The sequence below is a fragment of the Taudactylus pleione genome, unplaced genomic scaffold (genome assembly GCF_031769625.1).
Source record: "Taudactylus pleione unplaced genomic scaffold, aTauple2 ptg000256l, whole genome shotgun sequence".
Classification (NCBI taxonomy): Eukaryota; Metazoa; Chordata; class Amphibia; order Anura; family Myobatrachidae; genus Taudactylus; species Taudactylus pleione.
This window is the reverse complement of record NW_028284658.1, coordinates 18,306,836-18,325,265: the sequence shown is the minus strand read 5'-3', so window position 1 is coordinate 18,325,265 and position 18,430 is coordinate 18,306,836. Positions and strand designations below refer to the sequence as shown.

Genomic DNA, 18,430 nt, shown 5'->3' with positions numbered 1-18,430 from the left:
TATTTACAATTAACAGAAAATTGGGTGAATTAGCTTCAAACTGATCACCTGACCCCTGTTTTCGAGAACTTCGGCCATGTGTATAACCTATTTACCCAACCTCTCCAGGTAGCTGGGAAAGACTTTTGCAGCTGCAGTTATCCTGCTTCATTTAATAGCTGAGAACAATTAAGAAATCCTAAGGGCTGTGTCCCATTGTGTTTAGATCAGTCTTTCCCTTTGAAATAAATATGTGCAGTGTTTGTTTTTGTGGTGTTGTTTTTTTGTGATGCTCCTCTATAGTAGGTGCCTCACTGAAACCTACATACCTAAGAACATGGTATTGGCATTTCAAAGAAGTCTCTGCTGTTATGCAATGGGGACTGGTGTGACTTATTGTAGTAGTTTGGCACACCGTGGTTACAAAGCTGGAGTGAAAAGCGGCATAATATGCCTACACTTGTCCGCTCCATTCAGCGTATTCGACAACACACGGAGTATTGTTTTCTGCTTATCTCTCCTTCTCTATCCACAATATTCACACTGTTTCCTAATATTGAATATCATCTGGTTCTATCCTTTGAAAGCCTTTCTGGGTCCTGGCAGAAAGCAAACTGGGTCCTCTGGTGGTCTGTTCGCTACTCACTAGAATCATTTTATTACCCCTACAGATGTGTCCTCATACACTTTTGCTGCAGTCATGCCAAACAGACCTTCTTGTAATGCACAAGAATGCAACTTACTCACAATCTGCATGCGACAAACCGCTTCATGAGACTGCACTGGTTAATTTGAAATGCAGCACTTGTATATCTGTGAACGTCTGAGTCTGTATACAAAGTGCCATAATGCAGCGGCTGCAGCTTTTTTCCGCCAAGTTCCCTTGTGCTGTGTAAACAGATTCAGTCGCACACAGGTATAAAAGTGTCACACATCAATTTAATCAGTGTAGCCTAGTGGAATGGTTTGTCATATCTTAGCGAATTGAAGACCTATTTTCTGGCGAAAAAGATGCATGGTGCAAGACGAGTAGCATGAATCTGCCATCTTACTCGTGCCAGGTGTCTCGCGCCGCATGGCATATTGAGGTTTGGTGTATGAGGACACATCTGTATATTAATGTGTGACTGGGACACCTTAGAAAATATGCACATTTGTATAGTTCCCTCTTAACCCCCGTTTGAGGTCCCTGTTAACAAGAATCTGTTATGTGATCGTGTGTGTTTTACTGCCCTGATGCACAGCATTGCAGAGTTTTGAGATTTAATATTTTATTTTTGTTTTTTAAATAACATTAGTAATGAGCATAATGCAATCTGTTCTGTTCTACCGTAGTTCTCTGGTTGGACAACAAACATTGTGGATATTGTGTTGGCTCAACTCTTTGGTTATGTAAGTTACCTTTTTTGTTTGTTTTATTTGTCATGTTTTTTGTATTTTTTTGTTTGTTTGTTTCATTTTATTTATTTATTTTAATAGGATGAACTCCAGTCAAATGTGGATTTAATTCAGACCTACAGATTACATATTGCCCAAGATATTAATCAAGAAAACCTGCACCTTTTTGTAAATTCTTACAACAGGTAATCCTATTACTGGTGTTCTATTTGACGATTCAAGGTTTTACTGTATTAATGGACACTTAAATCTAGAGTGGTTCATTTTCATTCTGCAAATGCCGTTTGTGTAGTGGTGATGTTTGTTTGATTTTATTTATTTTTCTCCCCTGTATTTTCCATACATATGAAATACAGTGGATTAACATTGTAGAATACCAAATTTCAAATATTGCAATGTTGCATCATACTGATCATGACCTTTTATAAGTACTGATCTTTTCATATGTTGTGCCACTTGTAAAATACATGTGAAAAATCTGCTGCAGTATGGATCCTTGTTTAGGATTCCATACAGGTTGAGTCTCCCATATTCAGAAATACGGAATATTCCGAAATACAGATTTTTTTTTTTTTAGCATAACTGAGATAGTGGAAACCTTTTGCTTCTTGATGGTTCAATGTACACAAACTTTGTTTTCGCCACAAAATGATTGAAAATATTGTATAAAATGACCTGCAGGCTGTGTCTATAAGGTGTAAATAAAACACAAATGCATTCTCTGTTTAGATTTGGGTCCCATTCCCAAGATCTCTTATTATGTTATGCAATTATTCCAAACTATGGAATATTCAGCTATCCAAAATACCCCTGGTCCCAAGCATTTTGGATATGGGAGACTCAACTTGTATTAAAAGTTGTTGTGGTTTTTGTTTCATCTGTTTTCTGGAAACAAAACCTAAACACTTTGCATCACTTTTTTACATATGCCCCAATCCTGTCCCTTAAACAGTCCTGAACCCATTTTACACCTGCTCTTGATTTTATGGACCTGATTCAGAGTTGAACGCTATTCTAATTCAGAGTTCTCGCAGTTGAGCAATTATCGGTGGTTTGTGCATGCGCCACAGCCACATTGTGCACGCGCTGCGAATGAATTGAGCTCCCTGGGACGATTCACTCGCAGTTGATCTGAAGATAGCTTTTGTGGGTGATTGCAGGGAGTTCCGGCCAAAACACTGACATGTTGGGGCCATTTCATAGGCATGTAGTAGCCATAATCTACGTTCACGAACATGGAGAACAAAACCCCAGCGTCTCAATTAGCACATCCATCCTGAGCGACCATAGAATCCCTGGAGGAGTCAATGTTTTGAGGATCTGCGTCCAGTGCTGCATTTGTGTAGGCAATCTGCCGTCTGATGCATTCTGATGGTTTATCCCAATCAACATCCATTAGAGCAAGTGCTGATTGCCACTAGTGTGTAAGACTCCTACTAATGCCGTGTTAAATAGATATTTTGCACCCATTGCTGTACAGATGTGTTCTCATACACTATTGCCACAGTTACGCCAAACAATCCTTGGCGTGCCTGGTCTCTCGAGACTCGGCTTAGCATCTTTTTCACTCCAACATGCATCTTGGCTGCAACTCGATGTGACAAAATTGCTTCATGAGACTTCACTGAGTCAGACTCTGTTGCACACGGTTTCGCTATGATTTACCACCGGCCGCTGGCAACGGCGACTGCCCGGCAGGGGTGAAAATCCTGATCGTCCAAGGTAAGTATTCCTAACCCTATTCAATCCCCTAACCCCTTCCTTTAGGGGTGCCTAACCCTAATGACAAACCCTCCCCCCCCCCCCCCCCCCTTCCCGCCGCCTAAACCTAAGTCACCCGGGGGTGGGGGTGCCTAACCTCCCCCCGGGGGTGCCTTCGTACGGTAAGCCGGTGTCTGGCTCCCGGCGTAGGTAAAATGACAGGCGTCGGGTTTTCGACACCTGTCATTTAACACTTGCCGGGATTAGACAGTTGGGAAGCCATCCGTTGGCTTCCCGTTGCACACAGATATACAAGTGTCACATATCAAAATCAGTACAGCCTAATGAAGCAGTTTTGTGATTAAGACGCTCATTCGAGTGAAGAAGACGCTACACTGCTCAGTTAAATTACGCAACATGGAGTATTGAGTCTAACGGCGTTATCCAATTAATAGCTCTAAAGAAGCACGGGGCTATCCAATTAACCCTGAAGTGCTGCCAGACGTCGGCACTTACTGTGGATTTTTTTGGGGATCTATGTGTTTCACCACCGCTGAAATGGTGAAAACACATAGGATCCGCGATAAGCTCACGGATTTATGTGTTTTCAGGAAAAATATCCTAGTTTGCCCGAAATAATAGGATATGGGGAAAAAAACAGGAATCTGCGAAAAATCCGTTTTGTTTTTTTTTGTCGATCGCAGCTAATTGGGTACCCCACAAAGTATATTAGGATACATCTGTAATTACTCCCTGTTGTGATGGATCTATTTTGTAGTTTAAAAATGTTGATGTTTAACCCTGTTTTTTGTGATAATGCACCTTTTAACTTCAAAATCTCTTGTAGTGCATTGAAGGCATTTTCAAATGTTAGACCTAGGGGTAAATTTACTAAAGTGAGAGTTTTAGAAGCGAGTTTTAGAAGAGATGTTGCCCATAGCAACCAATCAGATTCTAGCTATTTTCTAGGAGATGCTAGTTAAATGTTAAGTAGAATCTGGGAAAAAAAAAAAAAAAAAAAAATCTCCCTTTAGTAAATTTGCCCACTAGTGTGTAACAAAAATGGACCCTGCTACTTTAATACTGCTGGATGTAAATTGTTTTTATATAATAAGGTGCTTAGAGACTATTCAGTCTTCAAAACTGAATTGCAGAGACTTTCTGGAGTGTGCTGATGTTGTGGTTCGCTAGTACTAAATTGCTATTCTGTGCTAAATGTATGTGTGAAGATTAAGGCGTCAAAAGCACCTCTTTAAATAAATGATCATACATCCAATTATTGTACTGTAGATGTGTGAAATGTAGAGATTAATTCTCTCATACTGCCTTTGGCCATATACTTTTGCACGTCTTGCCAGTGAAATTTTGGCCTCAAGTGTTCCCAGTCGTGCCCCAGCCATACTGCAAAACAGAATACATTTACCATCCTCCCTCAGACTATTCATAGTCTATAAAGTTCACAAGATGCTAATTTATCAGTAGTACTGAATTGCAAATCAAATAATACTTGGCGACTGTTAGAATTTTGCACCTCTGCAAAACATCCTGTTCGGTCATGAAATGAGACTTGCGCAAAATTTCACACCCCAATTCTCACGCAATGTACAAATCTGCACAGGAGGAAACATTTTTATTTTCTTGTAATCTGTTGCTCTCTCTGCAATGGTAAAAAATGTAATATTTAGAAATAGAACGAAGCAAAAGTATCATTGCTCTTGTATCTAGCACTATATATTTTATTTTATTTTTTTTGTAGCTAATAAAACTTTATTTCCCTCACTTATTAGCCGCAAGGATCTTGAGATCGAGAGACCTCTTATCGCATCCAATAATTCAGTCGGCACACTCAGGTAGGTGAAATATGTTTTGTAGTCTAAAGCTTCTGCTAGATTTCCTCTAAAAGCATATTACAATAAAGGCTTAATATCAGGTTGTGTAGCATGTGTAATGTCTGGCCTGCTGGGCACAATGTAGAAGGTTCACTAGCATCAGTGGGGTACAGAATTTGCACTCTTTCAGGGGGTGTGGTATATTTTGTCGACATTCATAATGTCAACATGGTCGTAATGTCGACATTGACCGTGATGACACTACTGAAATGGCAACATGATTAGAATGTTTATTAAATCGTCCCTGGTGGTCTAGTGGTGACTTCCGGGTCCGGCGGTAAGTTGATGATGACTTACGGCAGATCCAGCGGCACTTCGGTGGTAATGATGACTAATCCTAACCGTGCCTAACATTAACCTCCCCTCCCGCAGGTTAGCCCTAACCCTCCACTGCAGGTACATGCATAATGTCTACATTTCACCTTTATGAACTGAACATGTCGACATTCTGCACATGCCAACATATACACTGACATCCTAACTCATTATTAGGACTACATAACATTTCAGCATTCTCTAGATAAGTGCTGGGCTGGTAATCTATAGTCTGACCTGTCTGGAGAAGATCCAGGTGTCAGGTGCATTTTGTGGAGGTGCGTGTTATCTCTTTGTCAGTGCAGCAAAGTTTTTAAGCTCACTTATGCCTCTGGTGACCATACCCTCAATGAATGGCCATGTTTTTTTGGTTATGCAATATTTATGTTCTGGCTGTGTATTTGAGGCCTTCACACGTCTTATTCCAATTCTCACCAGCTGTAACGAATGGTGTGTACAGATTTGCCCACATGCTGTACACCTAGCCTCCTTGTGCGTTAAACAGCCCTTCTAGTCGTGCCGCACTGACGTGATTCTGTAGAGCTGAGCATATTTTGTGCAACTTTTTACTCTCAAATGAGTCTTATTCGCACAGCTGTACGAATAATAAAACACAAGCAGCTTCTGCTGATTAAAATGATATGGCATGCCTATGTTCTGTGTGCAGCTGCGGTTGTATCTGCTACTTTAGTGCCACAGCCACTGATACTGTAACGTAACATTTTGCATGCAGATACACCAGCAGTTGCACACACAACATAGGCATTATGAATATTTTAATAAGCAGAAGCTGCATGTGTGTTCTTTACTACTGCTGTGCGAATAAGACGCATTTAAAGGTAAAAAGTCACAAGAAAGACAGCACTACAGAGTCCCACGGCACTGTAGTGCACAGAGGCTAGATGTATGTGGACACATCTGTATCATAGGGATGACCCTTAGGGGGAGGAACCATTTTTGTATTTTTTTTTTCTTTTTTTAATGGTCCAGCTACATTCAAATGGACTTGATTTAACATTAAAACGTACTCTTAAAGCCCATCTTTGCTTATAGTCTATAAAATAAAGTGAATGACTAGTACACACACTGCGTACTTTAACACCCATGTGTATAAGCTTCGGTTAGACTCTCTCTAGGTTTGGTCGCTGTACGGTGTGGACTTGCCAGTTAGGGTTTGATTTTGCTTGTTTACATTATCCCTATGTTGCTAAACTGTTTTGCAGAGTAGTTCAAACATCAATTTTGCGAAGTTGTCTTTTATGTGCTCTTTGATTTATTATACTGTCTTTATAAGTAACTAGACTATTAAAAATTGTTTTTCCTAGGTGCCCTGCTTTGTTAGTGGTTGGTGATAACTCGCCTGCAGTCGATGTTGTAGTAAGTTTTTGTACTTCAGCTTGATGCAATAAAAACTATTTTATTTATCACTTAATTTGTATACCTGTCACACCTATTTACAGTCTGTATTGCATAATAAGCAGTTGAGTAGTTAACTTTTTCCTGCAAAAACACTCATCACCATGTCATGGGCTACAGTAGCTACCCACATCCATTTCAAATGGAAACAAAAATGCAAAGGGGGAAATATGTTAAATGTATTCATTGATTGCCAGATGTGAGGTACAACTTAAACAGTCTATGGGCTCTATTTACAAAGCGACGGCTTTTGTAAGCTGCAGCTTCTTGTCAGATTTGAGGTGAAAATTTAAAACTGCACTAACATTGAGAGTAAGGTATGTCGGGCTTTACACTTACTGTTACATTTTCACCTCACACCTGCTGAGAAGCTTTTTAAATATAGCCCTATATCTTGGCACTGATCCTCAATCATGCCAATCTACTGTATGTAGTCTGTTACTCTTGTTCTTTGTTAAAATAGTATGCTACGGAATTGAGGATTACAATGGCTGACTTGTTATGCAATACTATATCTTAAAGGTTATTTATTCGGGAAATGGCAAGTACTACAGCAGATAGCGATTTACAAAAGAAAGTACCTAGTTTTCTCAGTCTGACCATGTTCGTATAATTTGTACTGTTGTTACAGTGTTTAAGTTTATACTGGAAATATGGTTCAATTAGTGTCGTTTACCTGTAAAAGCGTTAACGGTTTTGTCATCTGCAGGTGGAATGCAACTCCAGACTAGACCCAACCAGGACAACCCTACTTAAGGTAACCCAGTGATAGCTGTGCGACACCTACAGATAATCATCTGTTACAACTTCTAGTGTAAATCTTTGTGGATTAAGTATTAATTTGGTTAAACTGGATTGTTACATTAATGTGGATCCACCCCCTATTATGCCTGAGCATCAGGCCCAGGGATGGACTGGCTTACAGTAGTACTGGTGGAAAGATCAGGTGGGCCCCACTGCCTGAGGGCCCACCCCCTCCTCTACTGCAGAGTAGAGCAGGAACATGGGTGCTTGGTTTTACTTCTATAGAAACGACATCAAAATCTGTCCTCCTGCCAATCAAAGTGGGTGGTCACAATTCACCCCTGTCCCCTCCTTGTTGGATGTGGGCTTTAGCATAATGAGCACAGTTCCTGACTCTGGTTGGAATGGTATTGTTGCCCTGCATCCATTCACTAATCTACAGTTAAGTCAGTGATAAGAGCTTAGATAGTTGAATTTCTTTTACAATGGCCTATATTTTGCCCTTACTAGACCTAGTGCAGTTCTCCATTGAGTTTTAGACATAGGAGACCCCAGTACTTGTACAGTACATTAATGTGTGTATACTGTATATAGGAAGGATCACCATCATTTGCTCAATTATTCTACATATGTTTCATTATACTGCATTCCCAGTACTATAATGCAGAGGTTCTCAAACTCTGGGCCTGATTCTGACCCGCTGAAGCAGTCATTATGGGTCTCGCACCAAAGGGGGCGTGCTGTCGATGGTGGTTGACAGCACGCCCCCTTTGGTGGGCGTGCCGGGGGCGTGGCTGCCCAGATGGAGGCGTTCCTATGGGAACGCCTACCGTCTGGGTCCGGCCCCACTGACATCACTAGTGATGTCAGTGGGAGTGCTTTTGACTCTGATAGAGCCAAAAGCACTCCTGGGCTTGCGGCAGCGAGACCCTACCGCAGGGTCTCGTCGCAAGCCCTATGGTCGGGATGGTCTTGACCATCGCGACCATCATTTTGGCCGCTCGCTATAGCTGTGGGTGGTCACCCACAGCTATGCGAGCGGCCAGGAGGTCGCTCCAAAAAGGAGCAGGGACGGCTCTGATTCAGAGCAAGTGCTCTATCATAGCGTCCGGCTCTGAATCAGGGCCTCTGTCCTCTGGACCCTACACAGTTCACATTTTCCAGGTCACCCAGCAAGAGCACATGTGTATTCATTACTCACTGACACATTTTAAAAGTTCCACTGGTGGAGATAATTATTTCACTTGTGGTTCTGTGAGGAAACCTGGTAAATATGCACTGTTTGGGGTCCTGAGGACTGAGTTTGAGAACCTATGCTATAATGTATTCACTACAATGCATTGTGGTTATCAATTTGCACTCAGTATTTACTCTCTAGATTTCTAAATGGCCCCAGACCATGCACTCTCCAATTGTTAGCCAAGTCTATATGGTTGCTGATAAGCATAGGCCGCTACCACTGCATTTTCCCCGGTGGGCCCTTCATGGCCCAGTCCAGCACTAAATAGGTCTCATTGGTTTCATTTGAATTACGGCAATATACTGGAACTACTGGGCTTCACAAGAGTGAGGTGCAAGATATTACATACACCGACTTCATTATAAACATCCTTTAGGACAGGGTTGGGGAACCTTTTTGCTGCCGAGGGCCATTTTGATATATATATATCATTATTCACGGGCCGACCCCTCCGTTTGATGTCACACAGGGGCGGTTCACAGTCACAGGTGATTACAGCAATGCCCGTAGCATCCTGAGGATGCTTCGGGGAGCTGTAAGGGCAGTGGTGTTATGCTTCCTAGAACAGTGTTGGCTAACCTTGACACTCCAGCTGTTATGGAACTACATAACCCAGCATGCACTGCTACAGTTTTGCTATTAGGGCATGCTAAAACTGTGGCAGGGCATGCTGGGATATATAGTTCCACAACAGCTGGAGTGTCAAGGTTAGCCAAAACTGCCCTAGAGACTCCCCAGGCGGCACTGATGCATAGATTCTAGGCACCCTGCTGGCCAGATGAGGCTAGCAGAAAAAAACTGAGGGTCACACCAAATGATACCGGGGGCCTTACACGGGGGTTCCCCATCCCTGCTTTAGGTAGAATATATAAAAAAGCTGTACACTGTGAATACTTATACATACATATTCAATAATAAAATAATCCTGCTTCCACAAGCCCATAATATAATTTACTAATATTGCTTTCTTGGTTTTATATTGATCGTTGGAGAACTTGCAGATTTTGTTAATGTAAACCAAATATGAAAAGGCATTCAGAGTGTGTACTGTATGTATGCGCTCTTGAGTTGCGGTTCTGTACAGTATGTATATAATACACCATACATGTCTTGGCGTAGCATGATGTTTCACATTGTATTGTTTATTAACCAAATCATAGTTTTAATTTTTGTTTTGGGGAGGGGGGATAATTTAAGCTTGAACGCCAGGTTACTTTTCAACCATGTTACATGCAAATAAAGTAAATGGTAAATTTTCACTCAATGTTAATGACAGTGGCTGTGTTGTACTGGTGGTTAATGCATTCCAGGTGCCACTTGTGAAGTATGATCTTTCTGTTAGCTGTAGCCTCTTAGCTATGTGATTAATCACAAGCACTGATGATAACACAAACAATGGTGGCTACGTAATAGATCGCATAAAGCCCGAAAGAAGCAGGTCATTTTGCCTGGCTAAATCTGGCTTGTGGACTTGCTTGATAATCTACGCATTCTATTGTCTACTCTGTGTAGCAGTTATGTATGTTACCTGCTGAAGTAAAGCTCTTAGTGAAAGAACATACAATTGGCTCTTGAAACCATCTACAGTGACTACTTTTAATATAGGGACATGAGACTTTTTAATACAATTGTAGGTGCTTAGGGGCATGTAGTTTTCTATGGGGTATACCTTAGTATCAGGTTGTCTAAAGGTATACCCTGGCCTATTAAAGACCCTTAAACTGTGTACACACCAGAAAGATATGTCTGCAGATCAACTGATCTGCAGATGATGGTGGTTCATACACACTGAACCACCATCACCTGCCATCTGGCTGTGAGTCCCGCTGACCGGTGGTCGCATCGCGCCCCCATTCCCACGGCCTCTGCAGCAAGTGTACAGGCGGTCGGCTGACCGCCCACGCACACAGCACAATGTGCATGTATACTGTATCTGACATCGGCTGTGCAGCACAGCCGACACTATTTGTCTGTGAATTACTTCGCTGGTATCGGACATATCGCTGGTATACACTGGTTGACGCAAACACAATATATTGGCCTATCAATTGATTGGCCAATATATCTACCGGTGTGTACCCAGCATTAGTTTTGGTAATGAGAGAAGCATCTCAGGCTTTAAATGTACTGTTTTTGTCTGTAGTTCTGTATCGGCAGGCAATAACAATCAAATTTGACAAAGTAGGAATGAGCTGGTGCCTACCTATAAGCCTTTGTTGCCCATCACTACTTTAGGCCAGGTCCACATTAAGGTGGATACACACCTAGCAGATAAAACTGCAGATCACTTGATCTGCAGATATATCTGTAGATGAGTCGCTCATATACACTGAACGACCATCCTATTCCAGGAACCACGGGTCCGCTTCCCTCCCCGCGGCTGCCACTGCATGTGTACAGGCGGTCTGCAGACCGACTGTACACACTTGCCGATGGATAGATATGTCTGCATATATCTGTCCATCGCTTGTGCAGCACAGCCAATGCGATTTTGTCTGGGAACGACGTCGTTCAGACATATTATTGGTGCACACTGGCCGACTAGCACCAGGTATATTGACCGATCAGTTGATTGGCCAATATATCGATCAGTGTGTACCCAACTTTAGAAAAACTGACAATCGTGCAGATGGATGGTGCGATTGCCCCGGCCATCACAGATTGGCGTACACTCTACACAATGTAATGAACGGCAGAACAATGCCTCATTCCGTCCTTCATTAAAATGAATAGCCACACACATGATATCATTTCACCATGCAGCACAGTCAAGCGATTTCTTATATTATCAGCAGGAGCGCACAGTTTTGCATACACATTAGACAATGTGCACAATTTGTCGTTCTGATCAGGCAAATCGTGCCTATATCATTATAATGTGTACTTGGCCTTCGACTGTCCTACAGTCAGTACAGAAATAATTTGGCACATTTTATAAACTTTATTATATTATACCACACTGGACTGTTTATTACTGCTTTTAGTTGTTCCTCCTTGAGCAATCATCCTATGATCCTGGCTAGTACAAATTATTTGCAGTACTTCATTAGGTACATCAGTATGCCTTTGGATTTCCTTGAGTAAACTATCACAGACCTGGGAATAACATGCATCCTCCATTTGGATGGCACTCTATAAATGGTTACAATTGTTATACTTTGCGCTTCTAAGCAGAAATGCTGAGTAACTAATGTTTGCTATCTGATAATCTTTCACTGATGGTGAAAACCTTTGATCGCAAAAATTCAAAAATTGTTTTCTGTATTGTCCTTCCATCTAAGGTTATTATTACTGAAGCTGCGTATACACATTAGGTATAACCTTAAAACCACTAACAGGTTAAGTGAATAATCTTGATTATCTTGTTACAGTGGCACCTGTTAAGGGGTGGGATATATTTGACATTAAGTGAATAGTCAGTTCTTGAAGTTAATGTTAGAAGCCGGAATAATGGGCAAGCATAAGGATCTGAGCGACTTTGACAAGGGACATATTGTAAAGGCTAGACGACTAGGTCAATGCATCTCCATAGCGGCAGGTCTTGTGGGGTGTTCCGGTATACAGTGCTTAGTGCCTAACAAAAGTGGTCCAAGGCAAGACAGCCAGTGAACCGGCAAAAAGGTCATGGGTTGCCATAGGCTTATTTATGCACATGGGCAGCAAAGGATTGCCTGTCTGGTCCTATCCCACAGAAGAGCTCTTGTAGCACAAATTGCTGAAAATAATGCTGACTATGACAGAAAGGTGTCAGACACAGGGCATCGTAGCTTTCTGCATATGGGGCTGTGTAGCCGCAGACCTGTCTGAGTGCACGTGCTGACCCCTGTCCACCACTGAAAGCGTCTACAATGTGTATATGTGCGTCCGAATTGGACTATGGAGCAATGGAAGAAGGAGTCCGGGTCTGATGACTCTGTTTCTCTTACATCCTGGGGACAGCCGGGTTTGTGTGCGCATCGTTTAACTGGGGAAGAGATGGCAACAGGTTGCCCTATGGAAGAAGGCAAACTGACACAGGAAGTGTGGTGCTCTGGGCAATGTTCTGCTGGGAAACCTTGGCTCCTGGCATACATATGGAGGTTACTTTGTCTGCTACAATGTTTAGGTAGCTGAATGTGTCAAAGAACGCCCCTTCATGACAACTATTATCTGGTGGCAGTGGCCTCTTTCAGCAGGATAATGTGCCCTGCCACACTGCAAAAATTGCTCAGGATGGTTTGAGGAACATGTGTTCAAGATGTTGACTTGGCCTCCAAATTTCCCAGATCTCTTTCCAATCGAGCATCTGTGGGATGTGCTGGAAAAACAAGTCTGAGCCATGGAGGCCCTACCTCACACCTTACAGGGATCTGCTGCTAATGTCTTGGAGCAGATAACACAGGACACCTTCAAAGGTCTTGGTGGCACAAGAGGGACCTACACATTTAGGCAGGTGGTTTTAATGCTATGGCTTTTTCGGGGGGGGGATTTATATGTGTGTTTGTGTACTGTAACACGGTGTATATAAATGAGGACTCCAGACAGGCAGGTACTTTGTGAAGCAGTGTGTGTTTAAAGGTAGCAGACACTGCACCTTAGCATACGTGAGGTTTAGGCATGCACACATACAGGCACATAACCTAAAATATACAAACATAAAAATCTCAGCACTCCTTGTACTAATCAGTCAGCAGCGTCTTGCAGCCACAATTTGGGCATGCTCTCCCAGCTTAGCCCTTGGACCCTGGCACTACAACACTGTGTGTCCCTACTTCCTGGCTGCTACTCAGCATCAGGACAATGAGCATCAGGTGTATGAGTTTTAAACCCTTCTTTTGCTCCAGTGATTATTCCAGCTGGGTCTGTGTAAATGTGAAACCCTGGAATTCCACACCTCCACTGCTAATACAGGTTTCACTCCAGCCTCCCTTGGAGAGAGCAGATTCCACCAGAATTTGGGTAATTCAGGTTAGGGACGATTCAAATTAGTGGTGGCCAAAATTGCAGACACTTTTTGAAATTTGAATGTTTTTCAACTTCGAATGCTTATAAAAACTGTTACACTTCACGCAGTGCAATGATTCATATATCAAATGAAAGGAAATTTAATGCTGAATTCAACACAATAAACAGAGGTCAAATATTTGCATTACAAGGGAAGTTATGCAGTGAAATCAACACTTAGGGTGAAAAGCCCTCTGTACTTATGATGTTACTGTCCTATGAGTATTTCGTTGGGCATCATTTATTTTTCAAAACAGCAGCACAGTGATGTGTCATTGAGCCAACCAATGTTTGGAGCTCTTCCTTCTTTATGTGGTGCCATGAGACAATTATAGCCTCAATTAATTGTCTTTTATTGGATGGACGCCTCAGATGTACCAGTTTTCTTTTCAAACCGAACCACAAATGTTCTATGGGGTTCAGGTCTGGGCTGTTTCCTGGCCATCCCAGCACCTGTATGTCATTCTCCGTAAACCCCTTTTTGCATATCCGTGCAGTGTGGCAGGGAGCTGAATCCTGCTGGAAAAAAAATGGGGCATTATCTGGAAAAAGATCCCTGATAGAAGGTAGACGTTTTGGTTGTAGAATGGTGTCAATGTACTTTCTGCTGTTCAGTGTGCCATCTATGACATAAAGGCGGCCTACAGCATCTGCTGTCATACATGCCCAGATCATAACACTTGTAGGATTCTTTGTTGTCACTTGAATGCAATCTGGATGTACCTCTTCCCCAATGCGACGTCTCACACATTTTCTCCCATCTCTACCAGATATCGATATCTTTAGTTTTGTCACTCCATATCACTTGTTTCCAATGACCTTCTGTCCATGCAATGTGTTCTTTTGCCCACTGTATTCGTTTCTGCTGTTGCTTTTTATTCAGCAATGGCTTTTTTCGGGGAATCCTACCTTTTAGGCCAACCTCCGTTAATCTTCTCTGTTCTGTTCTTGCACTGACAAAAACACCAGTTGCACTCAGTTCACTGCTAATGGCCGCAGATAACATCCATCTGTCCCTGATGCAAATTTTGTTTTATTCTCCTATCATCAACAGCTGTTGTGCACTTTTACTGGCTTTTTCCTTCTTTGTTTTGTATAGATTGTGTTTCCTGATAGCGGAAACAAAACTATCATACTCCTGATGTCACATTACCACCAATTTCTCTCGCAATTGTTGCATATGAAAGACCATTTTCACTTCACACCACAATCCTGGATCACGTCGCTGTGCTGCGGCCTTGAAAAATAAAGGATACCCAACGAAATACTGATAGGGTGAAAATCCCTGTCTACATATGATGTTACTGTCCTAAGTGTTTTCACTGCATAACTTCCCTTGTAATTCAAATATTTGACCTCTGGTTATTGTGTGGAATTCAGCATGAAATTTCCTTTCATTCGATATATGAATCATTGCACTGCATGAAGTGAAACTAGTTTTTATAAGCATTCGAAGTTGATAAACATTCAAATTTCAAAATGTGTCTGCAATTTTGGCCGTGTGTGTGTGTATGTATGTGTATATATGTATATATGTGTATATATATATATATATATATATATATATATATATATATATATATATATATATATGTATGTGTATATATATATATATATATATATATATATTTATTACTCTCTATATCACTCATTGTTTATAATTGGTGGCACAGTGGTTAACATAAATACCTCAGTTAATTTTGGCCTTGGGTTTACTTCCCACAATTCAAAAAAATATAATGGAAAAGCCATGTGTGTTCATGTTGTATAGAGCAGATTGTAAGCTCCACTGGGCAGGGATTGATGAGCATGATTAACTAGAGATGAGCGGTTCGGTTCTACTGTTCTTTTCGCTAAATTGGCTCAAGATCAAATTTATCTTATTGGTTATCCAAAACATGAGAGCCGGATAGTCAATAAGATGCCATTATCCATATCCGAACGTAACTGAGTAGAACTAAACCACACATCTCTGAATAACCCTCTATTTGGTAATGTTGCTCTTAAACAACATTTAAATTCAGACTTTTATAGCAGTCAGCTGTTTCAGAAGATCCATACTTCACAATTAAGTGAAAATTTAATAAATAAAAAAAAATAGCAAAAATTGCTTTCTTGGAATTTGGGTTAAATTTTCTTTGCAAAGTCTTATATAATATGTATGTCCTATATAAATGAAGATTAATTTCTTGATATATTTTTATTTTTAAGATGGCTGATTGCGGGGGATTACCTCAAGCTGTCCAGGTTTGTTAGCTTGTCTTTATAAAGTGTAATTAGAATGTAATTGCTTTGTTACAATTACTTTTTTTTTTTTTTTAAATTGAGTTACTATGAGTTACTGGATATTTGTACACTGAACAGCTTACTTTGCAAACACATCTACATGGATTACAGTATATTGAACAGCAGACACACACTTGTGCAGTAAACTCTGTTCGTGGTTCTTTTTGATCAGAAGCTCCGCCTAGTATATGTAATCATAATGCTATTTGGAGCACTGTATATACAGTACTACTTACTGACACTTTCTCTATTTTCAAACTGCATCACAAGCTAAGGGGTAAATTTACTAAGATTTGAGTTTGTGTGTTTGCAAACTCAAGTGAGTTTAGGCATTTCTTTTAATCTCTCAAATTTACTAAAGACAAACTCGAGTGAGTTTGAAGTCTGTTTTCTTTTTTCACTGTTAAAACTCATGCGAGTTTGCAAACTCGAAAAAACTCACCATCGGCCAAAATAGGAAGTACTTTAGATGAAAAGAAGCAACTTGCAAATTTACTAAGAATCAAGTTTCCAATCTCGTGAGATTGTAGCAAACTCACTGTGAAATAGAAGTTTCAAATAGACCACCTCCTGAGCTGCGAGTTTGGCAGAAACACACACAGATAAGTGTGATTTGTGTATGTTTCTGCCTGTATATGTAATATAAAGTGTTCTTAATAAAAAAATAAAAAAAAAGACATAGGGTCCCCAACTTTGTTGACGCTGCAATTAGCGGAGATTAGGTAGCACACAAGGTGCAGGCAGATAGTGCAGGCTTCCTTAATGGGTCCCTGTATAGTAGTAAGTGTGCAATAGAGGATAATGCAGTTTTCCTCCTTTCTAACTCGTTTCTTTATGCCCTGGTAATTTCGTCAGAGGATGAAACTACATGTACCATTGAGCCCTTAATGCCCCCGCATGCTGGTACTTGTGGTTCTCAAAATACCAGCATGCGGGGGAGGCTTGTTGGTACCTGTAGTTCCACTGTAATGACAATGTGAATTATTCTAATTTTTACACACTACACCTACACTATCAACCCGCCACCCACCGCCCAGGGGTGGCGGGGATAGCCACCTTTATTGGAGGGGTCCCCAACTCCCCAGGGATGCCTGGCCTGGGCTGACTAGCGGTCAGGGCTGATGCTGTGGCTGGGGGCCCCGGTGAAAGGCACCCCCTGGCTGTCGCATCAGCCCCCCGCTAGAAGGAGTCCAGTGCTGGTTTTAATTTTAGTGGTACCCCTAGGCAAACTTTTTACCCCTTTAATTAAAACTAGGACTGGCCCTGCAGCCTGGTGCTGGTACCTAATTTACGATGGAACCCTACTCGTTTTGTTCCCCGTAATTTTAGGTACCAGGACAGGCTGGCAAGTCCGGGGCTGGTTAAGCTTTAGGGGACCTTTTTTTTATGTTTTTTTAATTTTAAAAAAATTATTTAACCCGTTTTTTTACAGGTCTTCACACACAAGCAGCTTACACATATCTCACTGATATGTGCAGGCAGCTTGCTCGGGTGAGTTTGGAAGAGCAAAAACACTGCAATCTTTGAGTAATCTCACCTAAACTCTCCTCCTAAACTCTCAATTTGGAAGAAAAAACTTTATCTGCTTCACCATCGAAAAACTCACTTTCAGATAAACTCACTTCTTAGTATATTTGCGAGTTTGCTTCACCAAAACTCGAGTGAGTTTTCCCTTATCAAAGAGAGTTTAAAAACTAAAAAACTCGCCCAAACACGAATCTTAGTAAATTTACCCCAATGTATTTGCTGCTCCATCTGTATTGTGCACAAGACAATGGTCCGAGGCCGCCTAGTTGCTGTTGTTTGATTACACTACTGTTTAATACATTTTTTTTTTAAAAAAAGAAATCTCTCAACAGTACTGTAACTGCTATCAGGACTGTACATAAATTGTGTGAAGTTAATTAACAAGATGAAGGCAATTTTAGCTTAACTTTTTTTAGTTTAATAACTTGCATATATGAGAGGTTAATGCTTATGAAGAATATGTAATGTACACATTTCTATTTTGTTTAGCCTGGAAAGCTGGCAGAGGCCCTGAAATATTTTGTGCAAGGAATGGGATACAGTAAGTAGTTTTTACATGAATTTAGATATAAGGTGTAGAATTATTAAAGTTATACAACTGATTTGTCAATAGTTTTCAGCCAGGATTATAAGTCACACCCCCTCCTTTATCCTAAAGACGAATGGGACAACTCCTAAGCACTGATGTTGATCAAATGTAGGGGGCACCTTACCTTGGAATGTCCCCTCTATAATTGCTGTAGTTCACATTCGAGAGGGGTCAGGACTTGATTACACCATTGTGTCGGGGAAACAGCAACGTTATTAAACACAGTCCTTTCTAGATAAAACACTGCATACCTTTTTTAATAGCCAGGAAATAAGGGGGGAACATTATAGTTTGAGTCTCCGATATTTTTTTTTGTATTTTGGAATATTAGCATAGCCAAATGAGAGCTCTTGGGAATGGGAC

The 18,430-nt window shown here is 41.1% G+C and overlaps 1 protein-coding gene across 3 annotated transcripts in view; it reads left to right on the top strand.

Annotated features, from left to right (window-relative positions):
* Window positions 1-18,430, top strand: part of NDRG3 (NDRG family member 3) — an 83,064-nt gene that overhangs the window by 47,671 nt on the left and 16,963 nt on the right. For all 3 annotated transcript variants that reach the window (XM_088480708.1, XM_088480709.1, XM_088480707.1), the window contains exons 9-15: window positions 1,315-1,371; window positions 1,459-1,562; window positions 4,866-4,928; window positions 6,608-6,659; window positions 7,408-7,455; window positions 15,877-15,912; window positions 17,968-18,019. In XM_088480708.1, the coding sequence (XP_088336834.1) occupies window positions 1,315-1,371; window positions 1,459-1,562; window positions 4,866-4,928; window positions 6,608-6,659; window positions 7,408-7,455; window positions 15,877-15,912; window positions 17,968-18,019 (412 nt within the window). The remainder of the gene's footprint in view (window positions 1-1,314; window positions 1,372-1,458; window positions 1,563-4,865; window positions 4,929-6,607; window positions 6,660-7,407; window positions 7,456-15,876; window positions 15,913-17,967; window positions 18,020-18,430) is intronic.